The 17,637-nt window shown below is 40.4% G+C and overlaps 1 protein-coding gene across 7 annotated transcripts in view; it reads right to left on the reverse strand.

Moving 5' to 3' along the window:
- Positions 1-7,012: 7,012 nt before the first annotated feature.
- GFOD2 (Gfo/Idh/MocA-like oxidoreductase domain containing 2) overlaps positions 7,013-17,637 on the reverse strand; it is a 72,701-nt gene continuing 62,076 nt past the window's right edge. For all 7 annotated transcript variants that reach the window (XM_072636077.1, XM_072636081.1, XM_072636080.1 and 4 more), the window contains one exon: positions 7,013-9,331. In XM_072636077.1, coding sequence (XP_072492178.1) covers positions 8,433-9,331 — 899 coding nt within the window. In that variant the 3' untranslated portion in view covers positions 7,013-8,432. The remainder of the gene's footprint in view (positions 9,332-17,637) is intronic.

Genomic DNA, 17,637 nt, shown 5'->3' on the forward strand with positions numbered 1-17,637 from the left:
GTCTTTCAATGAAATCGAGGATTTTCAAGCATTCTTGATGAAAAGACCAGAGCTGAAAAGAAAATTTGATTTCCAAACACAAGAATGAAGAGAAGCATGAAAAGGTAAACAGCAAGGAGAAGTCATAAGGGACTTACTAAAGTTGAGCTGTTTACATTCCTACATGGAAAGACAATATTTGTAACTCTTGAAACTTTTCAGTATCTGGGTACTGGGTGGGATTACACACACACACATGCACACACGCACACACACATAGAGACAGAGTGCACAGAGTGAATTGAAGAGGATGGGATCATATCTTTAAAAAAATGAAATCAAGCAGTGAGAGAGAAATATATTGGGAGGAGAAAGGGAGAAATTGAATGGGGCAAATTATCTCTCATAAAAGAGGCAAGCAAAAGACTCATTAGTGGAGGGATAAAGAGGGGAGGTGAGAGAAAAACATGAAGTCTAGTCTCATCACATTCCACTAAAGGAAAGAATAAAATGCACACTCATTTTGGTATGAAAACCTATCTTACAATACAGGAAAGTGGGGGATAAGGGGATAAGCAGGGTGGGGGGGATGATAGAAGGGAGGGCATGGGGAGGAGGGTGCAATTTGAGGTCGACACTCATGGGGAGGGATAGGATCAAAAGAGAATAGAAGTAATGGGGGACAGGATAGGATCGAGGGAAATATAGTTAGTCTTATACAACACAACTATTATGGAAGTCATTTGCAAAACTACACAGATTTGGCCTATATTGAATTGCTTGCCTTCCAAAGGGAAGGTGTGGAGAGGGAGGGAGGTAAAGAAGTTGGAACTCAAAGTGTTAGGATCAACTGTCGAGTAATGTTCTTGCCACTAGGAAACAAGAAATATAGGTAAAGGGGTATAGAAAGCTATCTGGCCCTACAGGACAAAAGAGAAGACGGAGACAAGGGCAGAGAGGGATGATAGAAGAGAGAGCAGATTGGTCATAGGGGCAATTAGAATGCTTGGTGTTTGGAGGGGGGGAGGGGATAAAAGGGGAGAAAATTTGTAACCCAAAATTTTGTGAAAATGAATGTTAAAAGTTAAATAAATAAATTTAATTAAAAAAAAAAAAAGAAGATTCAATCTACTTGCAAATGTTGGATCAGAACTTAAGGCAATATGTCAGAGTGTGAAGAGCATTGGGTTTAGAGGTAGAGGGTTTGAGTAGGAATCCCAGCTCTGCCACTTACAAGTTGTGTGGCCTTGGTCAAGTTGCCTTAGCCTCTCTGACTCAGTTTCTTTATCTGTAACATGAAGAGTTTGGACCAGATGATCTCTGAGTTCTGTTCTAGCTCTCACCTCTGGGACAAGGTTCGAGTACTACAGTCTCAGCACAAATCATCAGGCAACCTCCTACTCTAGTCTGGGAAGGATGGAGAGCCTCTCAGCTTGGATAAATGAGTTGTTGGGTTTTTTCTCCCCCACCCCCCACTCCTATTCTCACTGGGTGATTTCATCACCTCCCATGAGTTTAATGATCATCTCTGCAGAATTCCAGTTCTATGTATCCAGTCCTAACCTCTCACTTGACCTTCAGTTTCTTATCACCAACTGCCTATTGGATATCTCAAAATGGATTCCTTTAGACATCTTCAACAGTATGGTCAAAACAGAATTGACTATGTTTCCCTTCAAATCTTCTTCTCTTCCATCAAGGGCACCACCGATCTTCCAGTCACACAGACTCAAAGTCTGTGTCATTATCTTGTCCTTACTTGTACATCAGATCTAAAGCCTCAAGTTGTCTGGAAATCCTTTTCTTCCATCCTTTGCAAAACAGTCAACTAGCATTTAAATGCCTATGTGCCAGGGACTGGCTACCATTACATATAAAGAATTTGTAGCAAAATCCTGAGAAGGATTTGATTAAAATGGAATATCCTAGATCTAATCCATTGTCTGCTTTTCAGAATTCAGTCTCTAAAAGACCCAGAGGGAAGGCTTTCCCACTCAAAAAATCTTCAAAGTTAGGAAGCTCTCCTACATGAATTCTTCTTTTCATTATTATTGTTTACATCCAATTTACACAGTACTGTATCTTGTATTGTAGTTGTTTGCATGTTGTTTCCCCATTAGAATGGGAAGTGCTTGAAGAGGACAGCTTTTGCCTAATATCATCCTGTATCTTTCTTTTTCCTTAGCAAAACTGCTTGAGAAGACCATCTATGGCAGCTGGGTCTCTGCTTCCTTACCTCTCAACTCTTTGCAGTCTGGTTTTTGACCAAAATTGCTTTCTCCAAAATTACCAATAATTTCTTAATTGCCAAATCTAATGATCTTTTCTCAATTTTCATCCTTGACTCCTCTGAAGTCTTTGATACTGTCAGTCATCCTTTCCTCCTTACTGGTCTCTTCCCACTTATCTGACCACTTCTCTGTCTCCTTTGCTTGATCTTTATTTATGTCATACTCTCTAATACTGGGAGGTCCCCAAGGTTCTGTACTAGGTCCCCTTTACTTATCTCTATACTATTTCACTTGGTGATCTCATCAGCTCCCATGCTTTCAATGGTTATCTCTATGCTGATGGCTCTCAGATCTACCAGTCCAGCCCTAACTTTTCTTGACCTGCAACTGGATGTCCTGTAGACATTTTAAACTCAACATTTCCAAAACTAAGTTCAGTATCTTTCCTCCCAAATCCTCCCTTCTTAATAACTTTCCTACTGTGGAGGATACTACTAACCTCTTAGACCCCCTGGCTTGAAACCTGGTCTTCCTCAACTCCATATCCAATCAATGGTCAGGTCTTCTTGTTTCCACCTCTGAGAACTCTCTTTTGTGAAACGCCTTCCCTCCTCTGACACTGTCACCACCAAGAACAGGCCCTCATCACCTCTTTTTGGACTATTTCAATAGCTTCCTGGTTCATCTTCCTGTCTCCTTTCTCCTCACTCCAGTCCATCCTTCATTCCATTCAGCTGTGAAACTAATTTTCCTAAACCATGGGTCTGACCATTTCATCCCTCCATTGAATAAACTGCATTGGCTCCCTACTCCAGGATCAAATAGAAAATTTGCTGTTTGGCTTTTGTAGCCCTTCCAACCCCGATTCCCTTCCCCACCTGTCTCCAGTCTTCTTATATCTTATTCCCCTCCATATATTCTGTGATCCAGTGACACTGCCCTACCTTCTACTGTTTGTATATGACATCCTCCATAATCTAAGCGTTTTCAGTGGCTGTCTTCCTTGCCTAGAACGCTCTCTACCATCTCTCCCCCTCCTGGGTTTCTTTGCTTCCTTCAGGTCTTAGCTAAAGTCCTGCCTTCTGCAAGAAGTCTTTCCCACTCCTTAATTTCAGTGCTTTCCTTCCGAGTCTGCCCCTCCCACCCCCACCCCCACCCCCAATCTGCCCCGTATATATCTTGTTTGTACCTAATTGTTGCCTCTGTCCTTAGACAACTCCTGGAGAGGAGGGATTGTTTGCTTTTTGCCTTTCTTTGTATCCCCAGAACTTAGCCCATTGCATGGTTGTGACTTGGCACAGGTAGGCACTTAATAAATGCTAGTTGACTATTCGTCAACTCAGAATTTAACACATTAGCACATTATAAGCACATAATAAATGCTAGCTGACTGACCGCTACATTTATTAAAATCTTTCAGGGAAACAATTCAGTGTCAGTGACCAGGAATAGAATACCCTAGGTTAGTCAACCAATAAACATTTATTAACCACCTACCAGGTGCCAGGCACTAGTCCCATCATAGAAGATATACAGAAAGGCCAGAGTCTCCGCTTTCAAGCAGCTCAGTCAAATGCTTCCTTACCTTGGGACCAACTATGCAGTTCTCCAAATATGGCCAGACCATAGTATAGCACACAGTACTTCAGTCAGGGTTCCCAAGATTTGGAAGGTCAAATCCTAATGACAGTGGATTCTATCCCTAAGATGGATGAGCCAATAAGGTACATAAGCCTTGGACCAAAGGTTCATGCCCCCATATCCAAGCAGTTACCAATTCTTATCTCCACATTTTCTGCATTTCCTCCTTTCTCTTCATTCACCTTCAACACTTTTATCTTTCTTCCTTTCTTCTTTCCTTCCTTTTTGGAGGTAATCGGGATTAAGCGGCTTAACCAGGGTCACACAGTGTCTGAGGCTGGACTTGAACTCAGGACCCCAGAGTCAGCGCTTTATCCATTTCTACCTAGCTGCCTCACCCTCAACACTTTTCTAATTCTATCCAAATGAGTCTCACTGCTCCCAGTCTCACTGTCTCCAATCTATTTTCTTCATAGCTGCCAAAATAACCTCCTTTAAGGCTCAGGTGTGACCATGTTAGTCATTCCTCTGTTCAAAAACTTTGAGCAGCCATGTTACCACTGGGATGAGGACTGACAGGGGAGGATGGGCAAACTAATTCAACAGAGGAATCAGTGGAGAGGCACTCTCTCTTGGGATGTGCTATACCTTTTCCCTTGTAAGGCTCCTCCAGTGGTGGGAGAGAAGGGAATTTTTCTCTGCCTATGCTGAAGTAGCATAGAGCCAAAGGAGGAATAATTGCTGATTAGACCGGAATCAGAGGTTCCTAAACTTATTTGACCTACCACTCCCTTTTAAAAAAATTTATTCAGTGCCCTCCTGGAAATGTTTCTTTAATCCTTTGATGGTTTTTTAAAATTTGTGTCATTTCAAAAAATATAAATTTTTAAATGATGCATCTTAAATTTAATTATTTATTGTAGATCTGTGGGGCTTTTTCCTGCATTGAAATTTTGATACAATATTACATCATGTAATTGTATAGTATTGTACTGCAAACAAGATTCCATATTCCTGCTGATACACAATGGACTTCATAACAATGTATGCTTGTTTAGACTTGTCAGTGGACTTGACCCCTGGTGGCTTATAACTTGCATTTTGTGTTTATTTGGAAAATAATGTAATCACTATGACTTAATGAAATATCTATGAATGGTTTTTCAAAATTTTCTTCTCTTCTTTCCTTATGCTTCCACTGTCCCCTTATTCTTATTCAACACCCCCTAATTGACCCAAGGCTACTACTGCCCTCCTGAGTCATCCCAGCATCCCTCAGGGGATGGTAACACCCATTTTGGGAACCTCTGATGGTGCTTGGAGCTGGCAGGCTCCAGAGCCCAGTTTGCTGCTAAACCTAGAATGTGGTTTCCAGCTCTTTCCAAAAACCCAAGGCTTGGATGTTTGCTGAGTCTGAAGCTGGAAATGGTAGAAGCCACAGCCAAGCAGTGGAGCCATGTGTTGGTCCAAAAGCACGCCCAGAGGTCCCCAGAGCCATTCCCAAGAATAGCCCAAGGATATCAGGAACACCCTCAGTACCAGGAGTGAACATTAGCTTGGCCATTCTATTTCCTATGGGTGTGCCCTTCTACTTGAGAACTCTATGTGCCCACTCCTTCTACTAACACTATTTGTGGGAGCTTGCACCCCAGGTAGATGAGTAAGTGGAGATATTTCATTGGTCATTTTCTTACATGCCATACCAGTAAATTACTTCACTTTGAACCTCTGACTGACTAAAGTAAGGTTATCACACCAGAGAGGGCCAGTGATCTATAATTTTAGGAGCTGGGACCCACTGAGTACCTGGAATCTGGGGTCCCTTGGGGGAGACAAAAGTTAGTGCTCCCCATGTGTTTAATATTAATCTATATAGTGCCCTTCAATTCTCTGCCTCAAACCAAACTGGATTAGGAGCTATCCCCTCATCTTCTGCCTCTGCACTGGTCAAGTTACTGTCCTCTGCTTGTATGTGACCCTCTTCTTACCTCTGCTTCTCCAGCCCAGTTCAGGTGCAGGAGTTGTTAATATTCTCCTCTCCTGGTAGAAAAGAAGCCCTGAGAGCAGGAACACTTGTTTCTGACTTTGTATCCCCAGACTTTAGAGATACCGCCAAGGCCAAGGAAAGCTAAGTTATTTTCCTTCCCAAGGTCCCATGTTAAGCAGCAAATCCAGGACATACCCTTTCCACTGGAGATTGGTCCCTCGTGTCTGAGCATGTCTAAGTGCATTCTCAAACCACAGACATGTCTTTTGGAGATCTCTCATTGTCCCTGTTTATGCCTCTTTTCCTGCTCCATTACTGGGATGATTCTTATAGTTCCAAGAGAATAGAAACTCTTTGAAGGCAGGGATTGTCATTTTTATAGTTGTATTGCTAGCACTTAGCACAATGCCATGCATGTGACTGAAATGATTTGACTGAGAAGGAAAGGCTGTGGAAGGGGTTCCTTCCATCCTCCTATAGTTGTGTTTGAGGCTTGTCATCATCGAGACAGCTGGGCCCTAGCCCAAAACCAGATCTACAAAAGCCCCAAATCACAGTTCATCAGCTGGCCCAGGCAAAAGAGACGATAACTCAAGAAGAGGAGAGACACCAGTGATGGAAATGAAGATTCCATTCCTGAGGCTGTGACTCTAACATCAGGTGCACTGAGAAAGGTTCTTCAGAAGCCCCAAAAGATGGCATCTCCCCACACACAGGACCGATGTAATACTGTAGACCAGCTCTCTGTGACTGTGTCTTATCCCTGCAATTACACTCTAAGGTAGGGCTTACTAAGTACTGTATCTCCACCAGCCCCAACAATGCTCTGCACACCACAGATTCCTAATAATGCTATTGAATAAAAGAATAAACAAAGGAAGGAAGGAAGGAGGGATAAGGTGATAATAATGGACTATAAGCTACTTCACATCTCTAGAGTATAACAAGTAGGATGAAGCTTTCACTGAATGTTCATTTCCTTTTGGAGAGGGGGAGAAGAGAGAGCCACCCAAGTTTTATCCTCTTTAGACAGCCTTTCTGGGGAGCTGGTATTAGAATCAAGGTCACCTAATTTTAAAGCTGAAAGGGACCTTTGCTGTCTGAGCCAGTGGGTCTCTTGGTTAGGAAAGAAAAGCTCCATAAAACAAAAGATCATCTCATGGCACCATCAGGCTGAAATCTATGCTTTATGTGAACATATGGAAGGCTGAAAAGAACACAAACTAAGGCGTCCTCACATACACAAAACACATTTAATAAGACTGGAGTTACCTCCTGTGCATTACAGGCAAAAATCAGTCCCTGCAGTGCTTTCCACCCAAACATGCCCCAGGCTGGGGGCAGGGGATGTCCTGGAGGCCCCCCAGCCCTCCACTACTTCCCCAGAGGCCACCTCTCTTCTGCCCCTTCTTAATCCTGGGAGCTGCATGCGCATTTCTGTGGCAGTCATCACTTTTCCTCTGTCTCCTCAGCTCTGAGTTTCCTGAGAAGCCTCCAGTCTCCTGGCCTTCCTGAAAACTACACATGACTTCAGGAAGCCATAAGCACCATCTACATTTCTGTATGTTTTGTCTTGTTTTTGTTTTTTTTCCCTGAGAGAGAAGCCAGCCCTTCAGGGAACATCAAAGATGAGACCCATGGTGGGGAGGGGCTAGCACAGGTATGGAGGCGAGGATGGAAGCTAGAGGGTCAGAGGCAGAGAAATGGGCCCAGATGTGTGGGTCAACTGTCCAAATGATTAGTGTCTCCAGAAACCAGTTAGCTCTATACCTGTTTCATGGAAATCACTGAGGACTAATGCCTGCAGAGCCCACAAGGAATGAAAACTTCAGTTTCCTTAAATGAGTCTTTATAATTTCCACAAAATTTCTTCCATCTCCCACCTCACAACCAATTCAGAATATCACCTTATGATTATTTTAGATTTTTTCAGGTGTTTTCATCCTCATTTTTTCTCTGTTTTCAAGGCTGAAATGCTCACCAAACATTTGCTTTAAAGTTTAGTCACCTCCAAGAGGGAGTTCTTTAGAACAGGGACTTTCCCCTTCTTTTCCAGCATTTCGACTCTGGGTAGCACGTGGGAAGGTGGTCCCAATTCCCCATCTTATCTTTCAGTTAAAAGACCTGAGCCTATAAATCAACAGAGAGGAGAGTCCTTTCTCTGCATCCTCTGTGAACAAAGTAAGGGAAGTCAGGGAAGAGGAGCCAGAGATGAGTCCTAAGGCCCTGACAGAAGTACCCTTGCTCAGGATGGGGATGGGGAGGGAGACCTTGATATCAGTTCTATCCAGGTCTGGATGCCTAAAGCCTCCCAGGAGGCTGGGGCAGCAGATCTGGCTCCTCAATGTATTTTTCAGTCCTATTAAAAGGTGTGAAAAAGCAGGCCTGACTTCTTCTCACACCCATGATGTCATGGGTGATAGCTCTGTCCTTTTCTGGAAGTGCAAAGGTAAATTCAAGTTTTGCTAAGAATCTGATGCAACAGCAGTGGAAGCACTAAACCTCCCAATGAGTCTGAGGAGAAATCACTTTGTCTTTTCCCCATGGTTATGATAACCTTACTTAAACACAAACCCATGTATCTTCCACAAAGAAGGCTGGGCCCCAGGATATCCCCTGCCCTACACTATCATCCCAAATGGCCAGCAGTCAGATCATACGTTATTCCTTTGTAGTGCCTCACAGAGGTTCTGATTGGCATCTGGCTCCTCAGTCATGACTTCCACAGTCTCCCACTCCCCAGACCTGCTGGATTTCTTTATGGCATCCACGACACTCTGCATATAAAGCCCATCCTCAAATGAGGCTGCCATGGAGACTGGCTTACAATCCCAGGTGCGATGGTCATCTTGTTCCTGAAATGACTGCCGCAAAGCCTGCACCATGTATACCATGCCTTTCAGGTATAGCAGTGGAATGTCTTTAAATCCCTTTTCTAGAAGCCCTGCATTGACTGTCAAAGAGTCTGTCAGCAGCTGTTCCTCCTGGAGCGAAGAGCTCCTCTGTCCATAGAGGTCAGATCCTCGGGCTATGAGGCGACCAGCAGATCCCACAATCATGACTTCATGCACAAAGGAGCCTGGCATGTTGAAGTTGAGAGTCACTGTGCTACAAACACCCCCGTTCATGAGCATCTGGAAAAAGCAGAAGTCATCACTGGTGACATGCCGGATTCCACTGATCTCGGCATTCTGTTTCACAAATGTCTTCAGAAAACCGTGGACCTTCTCAGCCTTCCTCCCAGTTAGGTGGGTTAAGAGGTCAACTATATAGGTGCCCATTGTGTGCAGACCACCCCCCCCCATGTGCTCATCACAGATCCAGTTGTACTTGTGGCTAAGAAGGCTGCCCCAGTACACACGCACATCACAGATCATCACGTTGCCAATGTAATGTTCTTCAATCAGCTGCTTCATCCGGATAAAGGCAGGCAAGAATCGAAGGACATTCCCCACAAGACTCATGAGTTTGGGGTAGTAGCGTGCCGCTGTCACCATCCTGAAAGCATCCACCGAGGTTGCAGCTTTTTCACAGATCACATTTTTCCCAATACCTGAGGACAAGACAGAACAGGAAAGCTGAACAGATAATTTGGAAAACCATTCTGATTTCCTATATGAGACAATGGTTCTGCTCACTTCTCAGCTTTTTCTGCCTATCATTTCTTATAACACACTAGTATTCTATCACAATCACACCACAACTTGCTCAGCCATCCCCTAAACTGAAGAGCATCCCCCGAATTTCCAGTTCTTTGCCACCACAAAAAGAGTTGCTATAAATGTTTTTGTACATGTAGGTCCTTTTCCCTTTTCTTTGATCTTGGAATACAGCCCTAGTAGTAGTATTGCTGGGTCAAAGGGTATGCACAGTTTTGGGAATAGTTCCAAATAGTTCTCCAGAATTCCACTAGCAATGCATGAGTGTCCTCATTTTTTTCACATCTCTTCCAGCACTGGTCATTTTCCTTTTTCTGTTACGTTAACTAATGTGATAGGTATGAGGTGATACCAGAGTTGTTTTAATTGTATTTCTCTAATCAACAGTGCAGCTACTGGGGGCAGCTATGTGGTGTAGTCAATAGAGTGCCAGGCCTGGAGTCAGGAAGTCTCCTCTTCCTGTGTTTAAATCTGGCCTCAGACATTTACTAGCTGTGTGGCCCCGTGCAAACCACTTAACCCTGTTTGCTTCAGTTTCCTCAACTGTAAAATGAGCTGGAGGAGGAAATGGCAAACCACTCCAGTATCTATTCCAAGAAAACTCAAATGAGGTCATAGAATTGCACATGACTGCAAATGACTGAACAGAAACAAAAATAATAAAGGGTGATTTAGAGCACTTTTTCATGTGATCATTTATAGCTTTGATTTCTTCTTCTGAAAACTGCCTGTTCATATCCTTTGATCATTTATCAGTTGGGGAATGGATCTTATTTTTATAAATTTGACTCAGTTCCCTATATATCTGAGAAATTAGGCCTTTATCAGAGAACTTACTGTAATCTTCCCCCTCCCTGTTTCCTGCTTTCCTTTTAATTTTGGCTGCCTTGGTTTTGTTTGAACATAAAATTTTAAATTTTGTGTAATCAAAATTAGTCATTTTACTTCTTGTGATCCTGTCTCCTTTCTGGTCATAAACTCTTCCCTTATCCATAGCTCTGATTTAGTTAAATCTAAAATTTTTCATGCTTCTCTAAGTTGCTTATGATATTACCTTTTATGTCTAAATCACATATCCATTTTGACCATATCTTGGTATAGATAGTTCTATCAAATGGTACATTCTTAACCTCCAAGCGTGGATCTTTGGGTTTATCAAATACTAGATTATTATGGTCACTTACTATGGTGTATTGCATATCTAATCTATTCCATCTGAACTATCCACTTTATTCTTAGCCAGTACCAGATTATTTTAATGATTACCACTTTGTAATATAGTTTTTGAAATCTGGTCCTGCTAGGCTGTCTTCCTTCCCATTCTGTCCCCTGCCTTCCCTTGATATTTTTGAACTTTTGTTCTTCTAGATGAAATTGTGTAATTCTTTTTTCTGTTGTTGCTGAGTTGTTCACTCGTGTCCAACTTTTCATGACCCCAGGGACCATAGCATGTCAGTACTGCCATGGAGTTTTCCTGGTAAAGATACTGTAGCCATTTGCCATATTCTTCTCCAGTGCATTAAGGCAAATGGAGGTTAAGTGACTTGCCTAGGGTCACATAACTAGTAAGCATCTGAGGTTGAACTTGAGCTCTAAGTTTTTCTGACTCGAGGACCAGTGTTCTATTCCACTAAGCCATCTAGCTGCCTCTATTATTTCTTATAGCCCTATAAAATAATTCTTTGGTAGTTTGATTGGTACGGCACTGATTAAGTAAATTAGTTTAGACAGAATTGTAATTTTTATTATATTGGATCAGCTTACCCTGAAACAATGAATATTTCTACAGTTGTTTAGATCTGCGTATCTGTGTGAAGTGTTTTGTAATTATGTTCATATAGTCCCTGGGTTTGTCTTGACAGTTATTTTAAATGGAATTTCTCTTTCTATCTCTTTCTGCTGAGTTTTATGGGTAACATATAGAAATGCTGATGATTTATGTGGGTTTATTTTGTATCTTGCAACTTTGCTAATTGTTTTAATTGTTTCAACTACTTATTTAGTTGATTCTCTAGGGTTCTTAAAGCATACGTCATTTTACCTGTAAAGAGTGATAGCTTTGTTTCCTCATTGCTTATTTTTATTCCTTCAATTTCTTTTTCTTCTCTTATTTCTACAGCTAATAAGTCTAATACAATACTGAATAGTAGTGGTAATAATGGACGTTCTTGCTTCACTTCTGATCTTACTGGAAAGGTTTCTAGCTTATCCCCATAATGATTAATACTTGCTCTTGGTTTTAGAAAGATATTATTTATTTTAAGGATGGTTTAATTTATGCATTCTAGTGTTTTTTAGTAGGAATGGGTGTAGTATTTTGTCAAAAGCTTTTTCTACATCTACTGAGATAATATGATTTTTGTTTTTGTTATTGACATGGTCAATTATGCTTATGTTTTTCCTAATATTGAACCAGGCCTTCATTCCTAGCATAAATCCCATCAGGGTTATAGTATATGGATCTTTGTCATATAGTGATGTAATCTCCTTGCTAGTGTTTTATTCAAAATTTTTGAGAAATTGGCCTACAGTTTTCTTTCTGTGTTTTGGATCTCCCTGATTTAGGTATCAAAACCATATTTGTGTCATAAAAGGAATTTGGTGGGACTCTTTGTTTACCTATTTTTTCAAGTAGTTCATACAATATTGGGACTAATTGTTCTTTAAATGTATGGTGGAATTAACTTGTAAATTCATCGGATCCTAGGAATTTTTTTTCTTAGTGAGTTCATGTATGGCTTATTCAATTTCCTCCCCCTAAGATAGGTTATTTAAGTATTTTATTTCCTCATGCTAATCTGGGCAATTTATATTTTTGTAAATATTCATTTCATTTAGATTGTCCATTTTACTGGCATATAATTTGGCAAAATAACTCATAATAATTGCTTTAATTTCATCTTCATTGGTGGTACATTCACACTTTTGATTTTCGACACTGGTAATTTGGTTTTCTCCTTTTTTAAAAATCAAATTAACCAATGGTTTATCTATTTTATTGATTTTTTCACAAAAATAGTTCCAAGTTTTATTAGTTCAATGGTTTTTTGATTACTAACGATCTCTTAGTGTCTTCCTGACAACTCTGAAACTTTTGACACTGTTGAACATCTACTCCTCCAACAGCTTTTGTGTCATTTATAGGCCTGTAAGGCTACTCCTCTTCTGGTTCATCATCCATGTCCCACTCCCTACATGGAGATGTCCCTTAAGGCTCTGGGCTTGTTCTTTTTTTTCTCTATATACTTTTTCCCACTGGGTGAAATTATCATCTCCCACAGATTTAAATATCACCTTTAGCTCAACTAGCTCTTATCTTTCTGCTGAACTCCAGCCTTGCATTGTTAACTGCCTGCTAAACATCACCACTTGTTTAGATCATTGACATCAAAAAATGCAGTATGTTCAAAATATAACTCATAGCCGTCCCCTTCCCCCAAGAGTGCCCTTCCTTCAAAATTCTCTATTTCTGTTGAGGGCAAAATCTTTCTTCTAAGCACTCAAATTTGCAATCCTTGAATTTTCTTTTTCTCTCATTTCTTAGACACAATGAAGTGCCAAATCTTGTCAACCTCTGCAGCCTCTCTCCCATTATCACCTCTGTACCACTTCTGTACCAGCTCTGGTCCTCTGTTCTCTCAAATGCATTTCTACTGTAAGAGCCTTCACATTGGTCTCCTTGCTTTTACTTTCTTCCATTTCTAATCCATTCTCCACAGAGATACCAAAACAATTTTCCTAAAGCACAGGTCTGACCATGTCACCCTTCTCCCTAAAACCCTTCCATGACTCTCTATTGCCCCTATGATAAAATATAAACTCCTCAGTCTGGTATTTAAGGCCCTCCACAATCTGATTACAACCTGCCTTTTCTGACTTACATCACATTACTCACAGAATTAGGGAATTTAAGAATTGAAAGAGACCTCAGCAGTCAACTAATCCAATTTTTACCTGTAGAAGGGCTCTCCTTCACACACCCTACCTTCCAGCCAAAGTGTACTATTGTTTTCCAAATCTTGACAGATCATCTCCTGTTTCCCTCCATTTGCACAAGGCTTGTTCCCTCACTGTAATTCACTCCCTCCTCATTTCGGTGTCTAATTATCTCTCAGTTGTTTCCTCCTCTATTAAGTTTTCCTTCAATCTTCCCAACTGTTAATGCTCCTTCACTTTTCTAATTACTTTGTACTTAACTATCTATGTATATGTTATAAAAACCCCATACAATATAAGCTTTTCATGAATAACAATTGTTTTGTTTTTTCTATCCCCAGCGCACCTGTTGGGCATTTAATAAATGTTGTTGAATTAAACTACAATAATCAAGGGTAAACAGAATGGTCAAAACTTTGGTAGGAGGAAAACCAAGAAGAAGGAAGGAAACAAGCATTTATTAAGTGTCTACTATTTGCCAGACACTAAACACATATATATATGTATATATGAATACACACGTATACATATATGTGTATCTCAGAGGACATATTATTGAAGTCTAAAATTTGTTAAAAAACATGATACAAATTTGTTTACCAAATCCCCAAGACTAAAACTAGGAGGTACCTAAGGCTCATGGGAATTTAAAGCTCCACATTAAATGGCTATCATGTGTCAGGGGATCAATCACTTACTTTGGGGATAAAAAAGGGCAAAAAGAGTCCTGCCCTCAAGCAGTTTATATTCTAATGGGGGAGACAGCATCTTATAATCAGGGACATACAAGGTATATAGACAGTATATGAATATTTTCCATTATTCCATGTTACCACCCACCTCCTAAAACTAATTTTATAAAAAGTATTACTTTACACAGCTGACATTAAACTTGTGAAGCAATGCACCCTATTCAATATTACAACCTGCAAATAAAAGTATGACTAAAATTTTAATCTCTTAGATCCATAATGGGCTGTCTTTAATTTTAAGGTTGCTTTCATAGGGGAGGACGGTAAAAGACTGGACAGACAAAAGGTCTAAGCCTGCCCTCTGCCTATTTACATCTAAGTATATTCTGTGCCTCTGCTTTAAGTTACCAAAACACAGTGCTGCCAAGCCCTGTAAAAATCCCACAACTTCCACAGTTGTTTCCTAGTTTAATCATAGCTCCTCAAACCCCAGATGAAAACTCACAGTGATTACCAAGTGATCTCAAGCGTTCATAATCAGGTCTCTAAAAACATGCTTATTCTCCTTTCCATTTTTAAAAGCCTCCAAACAGGGTGAGCTTCTTGGTTTTCCCTTCCCCCTTTATTATTCAGCAGATCTTTTCCCACTTCAGAATTGGGCTTTCTCAAGTCAGATCAATTAACAAATATTTATTAAGTGCTTATTATGTGCCAGGTACTGGGAACATAAAAACAAAGAATGAAATAATCCCTATTTCCAACATTTTAATAGGGGCAACAAGTACTTACCAAATATAAGCAAGATAAAGTTCAGAAGATGGCCTGATCTGCTGTATCACAGCATCTCAAAGTTGGAATGGGATAGTAAATACCATCTAGCATAACTTGTGCCCAAACAACATACTTGATAAGGAGCCATTCAGCTTTTGCCTGGTGGCCTCTAGTTTACTGAAACAGTTCATTTACTTTTGGAGAGTTCTAAATGTAAATAATTCCCCCCCACCCCTACCCCTTACATCAAACCTAAAATACACCTCCCTGAAACTCCCAGTCATTTCTCCTAGTTCTACCTGTGAGGTTCAAGAAGAACATATCTAAATCCCTCATTCACAGGACTCTTTTCAAATGCTTGAAGGAAGTTTGGTCTCCCATTTCTCTTTTTTGGGCTAACCATTTCTGGTTCATTCAACTATTTCTCATATGAGATGACCTGTAGGTCACTTCCCCACCTGGCTGTCCAATTATCTAGCCAGTCTTAAGTTTATTATTTCAAGTAGTTTTTTACTTGATTCTCTAAATATATCATCATATCATCTGCAAACAGTGATAATTTAGTTTCTTCTTTGCCTGTTCTAATTCCTTCAATTTCTTCTTCTCTTATTGCTAAAGTTAACATTTCTAGTACCATACTGAATAATAGTGGTGATAATGAACATCCTTGTTTCACCCCCTGATCTTAGTGGAAATGCATCTAACTTTATCCCCATTGCATATAACATTTGCTGATGGTTTTAGGTAGATACTGCTTATTATTTTGTGGAAAGCTCCATTTATTCCTATGCTCTCCAGTGTTTTCAATAGGAATGGGTGTTGTATTTTGTCCAAAGCTTTTTCTGCATCTATTGAGATCATCATATGGTTTCTGTTAGTTTTGCTGTGACATGATCAATAATGCTGTTATTTTCCTAATATTGAACCAGCAGGCCTGCACTCCTGGTATAAATCCTACCTGATCAGGAAGACTTCAGAGAGGCCTGAAAGGACTTATATGAACTGATGCTGAGTGAAAGGAGCAGAACCAAGAGGTTATTCATTGTACATAGTAACAACCACAGTTGTTACTGGAGAAGTTTTCTTGGTAGACTTAGCCCTTCACAGCAATGCAAGGACCTAAAACATTCCCAAAGGACTCTTGAAGCAAAATGCCATCCACATCCAGAGAAAGAACTATGGAATTAGAATGCAGAATGAAGCAGAATATTTTCTCTTGTGTTGTTATGTTTTGTTTGGGTTTTTCTCATGTTTTCTCCCACTCATTTTAATTCTTCTATGCAACATGACTAATGTGAAAATGTGTTTAATAAGAATGCACGTGTAGAACCCATACAAGACTGCATGCCATTTTGGGAAGGGAGGAAGGAGGGAGGGGGAGAAAAATCTAAGACTTATGGAAGCGATTGTAGAAAACTGAAAGCAAATAAATTAATAATAAAAAAAGGCTTCACAATCTTCAGTTTATCAATATTCCTCTTAAAATGTAGAGCATGGTATGGTCAAACTATTGTCTTCCTATTCTTTTCTTAAACATGATTCTTCTCTTAAAAATAGCCTAAGATGACACTGACTTTTAAAGCTGCCATATTGTAATGGCTGCAGCAATGACATAAGACTCCACTAAGTCACCAGCCTGAAGTATCACTCCTACTCTAGCACTGGGGGGTAGGACTTTTTTGGATGAGATTAGCAGCATTTATGAAAGGTAAAGATACTAAAGGGGATTGGTGGAAGCTGCAGAGAAGCAGTATTCAGTTCAACATTAAATCCTTCCTGAATCCTATATAAAACTGAAATGGGCTATCTTGGTAGGCAGTGAGTTTCCCATCACTGGAGCCCTTCAAGGAGAAGCTGAAGAGTCACTGGTTAGGGATGGTCTAATGGTGTATTTCTGTTCAGTTGGACTGTCCTCTGAAAGATCTCTTCCAACTTAGATTATGTAGGTTATTTTCAGTAAATGGACTTTCTGTTTCTTGTAAAGCTAGTAAGGAAAATATTAAGGTAGTGAGGCAGAATGGTATAATAGAGAATAACATTGACTTGGAGTCAGGAAGACCTGGGTTCAAATCCTGCCCCCAACATGGTGTGACAATAGACAAATCACTTAGTGTCTCTAAGCCTCAATTTCCTTATCTCTAAAATGGAAATATCAACATTTGCAATACCTGCAAGTTTCAGGGAACTTGTGATGAAAGATTTTTGCAAATCATAAAGCATTCTAGACATGAAAGTTGTTACAATTACTCTGCTGATTATAAGGAGGAATTCCCTGGAGGTGCATAAGTGCACTATTACAAGAAGCCTCCAAAACAGGGGAACTGGACAGCTGCTCCGAGGGGGAATTCTCCTCCTCTCCAAGCTGCTAGCTGCTATAACCTCCACCACTACCACCACCATCATCATCATTAAAAAACATTTTTGGAATTCCTCCTTGAGAAGTTCTTTAGAACACAAGGCATATTCTTTTGAATATTCTCAGTGGTGGCAAATCTTAACTGTGTGAGGGTGGATTTGGTTTTCTGAACAACCAAAGTCCATTCAGAACTGAGTCTGGTGATGAGAATGATAAACGATGTCTACAGCCCTTTGGGGTGATTGTTTTGAAGTAGGACATTATTTTTGATGCCTCCACTCTGCTATGTTTGTTAAGGGGGGAGGTGTTCCTAGTATATTATATTAATGGAGGCCAAAGTGAAAGCTTTCCAACTCTACATCTCAAAAAGGAGAAGGGCAGTGACCTAAAAGGTAACCTCCCAGATAAATGTCAAGGAGGTTCCAAGTGAAAATGCTTCAAACTA

This window comes from Notamacropus eugenii, chromosome 1, assembly GCF_028372415.1.
Source record: "Notamacropus eugenii isolate mMacEug1 chromosome 1, mMacEug1.pri_v2, whole genome shotgun sequence".
Lineage (NCBI taxonomy): Eukaryota > Metazoa > Chordata > Mammalia > Diprotodontia > Macropodidae > Notamacropus > Notamacropus eugenii.